The sequence below is a fragment of the Corapipo altera genome, unplaced genomic scaffold (assembly GCF_003945725.1).
Source record: "Corapipo altera isolate COAL_440 unplaced genomic scaffold, ASM394572v1 169, whole genome shotgun sequence".
In the NCBI taxonomy this organism is placed as follows: Eukaryota; Metazoa; Chordata; class Aves; order Passeriformes; family Pipridae; genus Corapipo; species Corapipo altera.
In genome coordinates this window covers 2,636,235-2,643,387 of record NW_020884946.1, presented here as the reverse complement: position 1 = coordinate 2,643,387, position 7,153 = coordinate 2,636,235, and the positions used below count along the sequence as shown (strand labels likewise).

The window sequence follows — 7,153 nt, the reverse complement described above, 5'->3', positions numbered from 1 at the left end:
CTGCTGTACCCCATAACTCTGCTGTACCCCCTAATCCTGCTGTACCCCCTAATCCTGATGTATCCCCTGACCCTGCTGTACCCCATAACTCTGCTGTACCCCCTAATCCTGCAGTACCCCCTAATCCTGCTGTATCTCCTGACCCTGCTGTACCCCCTAACTCTGCTGTACCCCCTAATCCTGCTGCACCTCCTAACCCTGCTGTACCCCCTAACCCTGCTGCACCTCCAAATCCTGCAGTACCCCCTAACCCTGCTCTACCCCCTAACTGTGCTACATCCCCTAATCCTGCTGTACCCCCTAACCCGGAAGAGACGACTCCGAGAGATTTAAACCTGCAGGTGCCCAAAGGTGACATTTTTGTGGGGAGCAGGCACAGTCCACGCGACAATGACAAAACTGGCTCCTCTCCCCTCTGCTCCTCCCTCCTCCCTCTCTCCTCTGCTCCCGCAGTGACCGGACCGCACGTTACTACTACTACTGGCACCTGCGGAAGCAGGTGCTGCATTCCCAGTGTGTCCTGCGGGAAGAGGCCTATTTCCTCCTCACCGCCTTCGCCCTCCAAGCCGACCTGGGAGACTTCAAGCGCAACAAGCACTACGGGAAGTACTTCGAGCCCGAAGCCTATTTCCCCGCCTGGGTGAGTGTTCCGTGGTGTGGTCCCTGCTCTGAGCTTGAGGGAGCCCCCGTGAAGCGGCTCAGAGGGTTCCCAGGCGGCCGCCGTTCCGGCTGCATCCCTGTCTCTGGCTTAATCCTGGTTATTAATAACTTGGGACAACTGTGGGGCTGGAAATAGCTGTGGGAAGGGGGGGCCGGGGCTGGTGTGGGGCTGGAGCAGATCCTGTGCTGGGAGGGATTTCCCTGTGTGCTGCTGGGATGCTCATGGGGCATTCCCTGTGTGGCAGGGATTCCCTGTGTGCCGTGTGCCAGCACGGCATCTCCCCACCACCATAAGGTGTAGCCCCTCCGGCTTTGCAGTCCTTTGGGAACTGGTGTCACAGAACCACAGAATCCCAGAATGGTTTGGGTTGGAAAGGACCTTCAAGACCGTCTCATTCCACCCCTTGCCATAGGCAGGGACGCCTTCCACTACCCCATCCAACCTGACCTGGAACACTTCCAGGGATTCAGGGGCAGCCACAGCTTCTCTGGGTAACCTGTGCCAGGGCCTCACCTCCTTCACAGCCAAGAATTCCTTCCCAATATCCCATCTAAACCTGCCCTCTGGCAGTGGGAGGCCATTCTCCCTTGTCCCATCCCTCCATCCCTTGTCCCAAGTCCCTCTCCAGCTCTGTCGGAGCCCCTTTAGGTGCTCAAAGGCCTCTCTGGAACCTTTTATTCTCCTTTCCAACCTCTTTCTTGTTCTTTTTTTTCCAAAATTTGCTGGCTTCTCTTTTTCGCACACATGTCACTGAGGAGTGATGGCCCTGGGTCCATGTCCCCATTCACACAGGGAATCTGAGCATGGCTCTCCTGGCCTGGCACAGGTGTCACCAGTGGTGTGAACTCCATGGGCTGGGCACAGGGAGCACACATGCACTTCCCAGTGGGAAATCCTGCTGGTGAGAAGCTGTTGGCTGCTGTATCTATTGTATTTTTTCCTGCAGGTCTCTATTACAAATCATATTGCTCCCATTTCCCCTTTTCCCTTGAAATCACCGCAGCCCAGGAGCGCCGGGGTGGAATCGGGCCCTGAGCGAGCCCAGAGCAGCTGGACAAACTTCTCCTCTCCTCCAAACAGGTGGTTGCAAAGAGGGGCAAGGACTACATCCTGAAGCACGTCCCCAACATGCACAAAGACCAGTTTGCCCTGACAGCCTCTGAAGCCCATCTCAAGTACATCAAGGAGGCCGTCCGGCTCGACGACGTGCCCGTGCACTACTACAGGTTGTACAAGGTGAGCCCCACCCAGGAGGTTTTGAGGTTTCTGGGATCTCATTTTTGGCAATCCCCTCCCCAAGAAATATGTTGCAGAATCACAGGATATGCTGAGCTGGAAGGGACCCACAGGGATCACTGAGTGCAGCCCTTAGTCTTGCACAGGACCATCCCCAAGAGTCATATGCTGGGTCTTTCTCCTGGGAACAAAGCAGTTTGTTTGCTGGGAGATGGTGCTTCACAGGCCTTTTTGTAGCATCTTGAAGTTAAAAAGGAGAAGCTTTTGGGAGAGCACAAGATGCTGTGATAGAATCCTGGACTGGTTTGGGTTGGAAGGGACTTTAGAGGTCATCTCGTTCCACCCCCTGCAAGGGGCAGGGTCACCTTGTTGCTCCAAGCCCCATCCAGCCTGGCCTGGAACACTTCCAGGGATCCAGGGGTAGCCACAGCTTCTTTGGACAACCTGGGCCAGGTCTTCCCTACCCTCACAGTATTATTATATTATTAATTTGGCACATTAATCATAGAATGGTGACTGGGGTGACTAATGGAGGATCTCTGGGCTGAGCTGGGGCTGATTTCTCCACTTCATGCTGCAAATTTGGTATTTAAAACCACATAATTTTTTTCCCCCTTAGGACAAAAGGGAAGTGGAGGCCTCCCTGACCCTGGGGCTGACAACACGGGGCATCCAGATCTTCCAGGTAGGTGGCTGAGGGAGGGTGATGGCTCGGCTTGGCTCCCTGCCTCTACCAGCATCCTCAGCCAGGGCTCCCTTTCTTCTTTTTGCAGAACTTGGATGAAGAAAAGCAGCTGCTCTATGACTTCCCGTGGACAAACGTGGGAAAACTGGTTTTTGTGGTGAGTGCCACCTGGAGCAGAGCTTCCAGCTCTGGGGTCCTCAGCACAGGAAGGATGTGAACCTGTTGGGGCAGGTCCAGGGGAGGTCAGAGAGATGATCCAAGGGCTGGAGCACCTCTGCTCTGGAGCCAGGCTGGGAGAGCTGAGGGGGTTCACCTGGAGAAGAGAAGGCTCCAGGGAGAGCTGAGAGACCCTTCCAGGGCCTAAAGGGGCTCCGACAGAGCTGGAGAGGGACTTGGGACAAGGGCCTGGAGGGACAGGACAAGGGGGAATGGCTTCCCACTGCCAGAGGGCAGGGTTAGATGGGATTTTGGGAAGGAATTTCTGGCTGTGAGGGTGGTGAGGCCCTGGCACAGGTTGCTGAGAGAAGGTGTGGCTGCCCCTGGATCCCTGGAAGTGTTCCAGGTTGGGTTGGACGGGTCTTGGAGCAACCTGGGATAGTGGAAGGTGTCCCTGCCTATGGCAGGGGGGTGAAGTGAGATGGTCCTGAAGGTCCTTTCCAACTCCAAGCCACTCTGTGATTCCATGATTCCCCAGGCAGAGCATCTCCTGGGCTCTGATTTGGGAGTGGGGCGCAGTCACCCAGACCTCAAGCGGGTGATTACAACCCATAGGTTAACCATGGGCTGCAGCAGGATGGGGGGAGCAATGGAGCATTTTCCTCTTTGGGGCTGATCTCTCCCTTCTCCCACACAGGGCAAGAAGTTTGAGATCCTGCCTGACGGGCTGCCCTCTGCCAGGAAGCTCATTTACTACACGGGGTGCCCGCTGCGCTCCCGGCACCTGCTGCAGCTGCTGAGCAGCAGCCACCGGCTCTACATGAACCTGCAGCCCGTCCTGCGCCAGGTCCGGCGCCTGGAGGAGAACGAGGGTAGGTCCCCCCAGTGGCAGGCTCCCAAATCCCACCGGTGACAGGCTCCCGCCCGGCATTCCTGCCCCTAGGAGTGCCTGGTGTGCCAGCCCCGTGGCTGGGAGCGTGTCAGGGGTGGCTGTCCCCATGTCCTCCCGGACTGTGCATCCTGCACCCCATCCCTGCCCAGCAGGATAATCTCCTGGCCAGGCTGGGTGCCCACGTTCCCACTAGATACTGAGGGATACAAGTGCTGCTAAGGGATACTTAGGGATACAAGATCCAAGATCCTGCTGCCATCCCTGATGGCCCAGTTCCTCCCAGTGCCCCCAAGCAGTATTTCCCAGTACCCCTCATCCCATCTCCAAGCTCAGAAAGCCCTTGTGAAAGCATCAGATCTTCTTCTTCCTCTTTCCCCCTCCTCATCTTCCTCTTTCTCTTCCTCATCTTCCTTTTCCCCTCCCTTCTCCTTTTCTTATTCGTTCTCCTTGTCCTACTCTTCTTTCTTCTCCTCTTCATCCTCTACATCTTTTTCCTCCTCATCTTATTCCTCATCCTCATCTTCATTCTCCTTTCATTTTTCTCCTCTTCCTCTTCCTCTTCCTCTTCCTCTTCCTCTTCCTCTTCCTCTTCCTCTTCCTCTTCCTCTTCCTCCTTCTCTTCTTACTCTTTCTTCTCTTTCCCCTTCTCATCTTCCTTTGTCTTCCTCATCTTCCTCTTTCCCCTCTTCCTCTTCCTCCTTCTCATCTTATTCTTCCTCCTCATCCTCCTCATCTGCTTTCTTCTCCACCTACTCCTCAGCTTCTTCTTCCTCCTTGTCCTCCTTATCTTCTTCCTTCTCCTCATCTTCATCTTCCTCCTCTCTTTTTTTCCTCCTCTTCCCGCATCTCCTAATTTTCTTTCTCCTTCTCCTCTTCTTCCTCCTCCTCCTCAACTCTTATTCTTCCTCCTCCTCCTCCCCCTTTGAGGGGCAGCCCAGCACAGAGCACAGCAAGTTTGAGGCCCCCCATCCCACCATCCCTAAATGCCACCAGGGCAAGGCTGGCTCCAGGTGTGTCCCCATGCTGGGCTCGGGTGGCAGTTCCCCGGGGTGCCCCTGTGTGCCGGGGTGGTCCGTGCCCTTCCAGGGAATCCAGGGTGCCCTGAGGGATCAGGATGCAGGCTGCTGACGTTGTTCCACCCTGCAGAGAAGAAGCAGTACCGGGAATCCTACATCAGCGACACCCTGGACCTGGACATGGAGCAGCTGGAGAAGCGCTCGCGCGCCAGCGGCAGCAGCGCCGGCAGCATCCGGCACAAGCGGCTCTCCCGGCATTCCACCGCCAGCCACAGCAGCTCCCACACCTCCGGCATCGAGGCCGACCCCAAACCCAGGGAGATGGGGCCCGACGACGGCTTCTCCGGCGCCGGCGCCCACCGCAAGCTGAAGACCTGCAGCTCCATGACCAGCCATGGCAGCTCCCACACCTCCGGCGTGGAGAGCGGCGGGAAGGACCGGCTGGAGGAGGACTCCCAGGATGATGGTGAGACACCGGTTTGGGCTTTCCAGTGTCCCAGCGGGTGATCGGGGTTGGAGGAGTCACGTCAGCAGCTCATCCCACATTTTTTTTCTCTGGCAGAAATCGAGATGCTGGTGGATGACCCCCGGGAGCTGGAGCAGGCTGGAGACATGGAGGTGAGCCCCGACATGTGCGTCTACATCACGGAGGACATGCTGCTGTCCCGCAAGTTCAACGGGCACTCGGGTAAGGCGGTGGCTGCTTTCACTTCCAATTCCCCAGCCCAAGTCATACCTTTGGGGCTTGGAACGAGAGGGTCTTTAAGGTCCCTTCCAACCCAGGTCATTCTGTGATTCTTTGGTGTTCAGCAGAGCGGCGTTAGCCCAAAGTGTCCATTTGGGACACCGGGAAAAGCTGTTTGCCCAAGTGGGTTGAAGGAGAGATGGGGTAAAAAAAAGAGGAAACTGCCTCAAGTTGTGCCAGGGGGTGTTTAGACTGATATTAGGGAAAATTTCTACATGGAAAGGGTGGTCCAGCCCCGGCACAGCTGCCCAGGGAAGTGGTAGAGTTCCTATCCCTTCAGGGATTTAAAAGGCATGTGGATGTGGCACTTGGGGACATGGCTTAGCGGTGGCCTTGGCAGTGCTGGAGGAATGGTTGGACTCGATGGTCTTCTCTGGAGCTGTGCCTGCACCCAGGGAGTCACCCACATTTCCAGCTCCATGCTGGGAGGTTTCTGAGGTACCAGGCTCACTGGGGATGGCTTTGGATGCAGTTCTGGGGGAAAATTTGGGATACTTTGTATGTAGTGGCACCCCATTGAGCAGAGGGTGCCTTGTGCCCCAAAGCAGGGACAAGCCCCAGGGGCAGCAGGGTTGGATCCCAAGAGAGCTGAGACACCTCAAAATTAACCTTTGCACCCTCCTCTTCCTCCCTTCTCCACGCAGGGCTTATCGTGAAGGAGATCAGCTCCTCCACCTCCAGCTCCTCGGAGACGGTGGTGAAGCTGCGGGGGCAGAGCACCGACTCCCTGCCCCAGGTGCGTGGCCCTGGGGGGGTGGTTTGCCGGGGCTGCCATTGGGGTTTTTCGGGATTCCCTTGGCTTCCCGCAGGGTCCTGAAGCCTCTTTGCTTTTTTTCCCAGACGTCGTGCAGGAAATCGAAGACGTCGACGGACCGGCACAGCCTGAGCCTGGACGACATCCGGCTCTACCAGAAGGACTTCCTCCAGCTGGCCAACCTGTGCCAGGACACGGCGCAGAGCTACACCTTCGGCTGCGCCCACGGGCTGGACGAGGACGGGCTCTACTGCAACGGCTGCCTGGCCCAGCAGTGCATCAACATCCAGGAGACCTTCCCCGTCAAAAGAACCAGCAAATACTTCTCCTTGGACCTCACCCACGACGAAGTCCCCGAGTTCGTCGTCTGAGCGCCTCGGAGGGAGGGGGCAGGACCGGCTGCCCGCCCTCGGGGGTGAGGGAGGATGGGGCTCCCTGCCCTGCACAGGGGGGGTGTCCACAGCGCCTTCCCCCCACCCCGCTCTGCTCCCCGTTCCCGTGGGAACCGCGGCACCGGGAGGATTGTCCCGATGGGGATCCCCGGGCACGGCGGATCGACTCCGGATGAGTTTGTGCCAAACACAAGTTGTCTTATTTCGACTGGGAGAAGCACAACTCGCCTGACCAGCAGAAGCCCACCCGTGTTTTCTCGTTGTGGCCTCTTCCCCTCCTTGCCCTCCCCGTCCGGCGGCGGCTCCGCCACGTTGGCAGCTGGAGAGAAAGTGCCAGACTGTTGAGTTCAAGTCAAGCCAAAGAAATGTAAATAACCCTAAAGGCCAGTATGGGAAGGGAGAATTAAGCAATAATGATGTTCCGTGGAGGAAGGCACGGCTGGGGCAGAGCATCATCCCGGTTCTTCCAAAAACACGTGCTGGGGGTCAGGCCAGAGCGGTTCCCAGCGAGGTGGATGGTGGCTGGGAGTTGGCAGAGCCATTTGCAACTTGTTTTAATCTTTTTCTTTAATTTCTTCCTTTTTTTTTTGGAGAGCAAAACTCCAAAACCAAAAAA

The 7,153-nt window shown here is 56.9% G+C and overlaps 1 protein-coding gene across 4 annotated transcripts in view; it reads left to right on the top strand.

Moving 5' to 3' along the window:
* The window catches only part of FRMD6 (FERM domain containing 6), a 19,068-nt gene extending 11,915 nt beyond the window's left edge, over nt 1-7,153 (top strand). For all 4 annotated transcript variants that reach the window (XM_027662607.1, XM_027662606.1, XM_027662604.1 and 1 more), the window contains 9 exons: nt 454-640; nt 1,742-1,897; nt 2,517-2,582; nt 2,671-2,739; nt 3,436-3,610; nt 4,777-5,112; nt 5,209-5,334; nt 6,036-6,127; nt 6,232-7,153. In XM_027662607.1, coding sequence (XP_027518408.1) covers nt 454-640; nt 1,742-1,897; nt 2,517-2,582; nt 2,671-2,739; nt 3,436-3,610; nt 4,777-5,112; nt 5,209-5,334; nt 6,036-6,127; nt 6,232-6,516 — 1,492 coding nt within the window. In that variant the 3' untranslated portion in view covers nt 6,517-7,153. The remainder of the gene's footprint in view (nt 1-453; nt 641-1,741; nt 1,898-2,516; nt 2,583-2,670; nt 2,740-3,435; nt 3,611-4,776; nt 5,113-5,208; nt 5,335-6,035; nt 6,128-6,231) is intronic.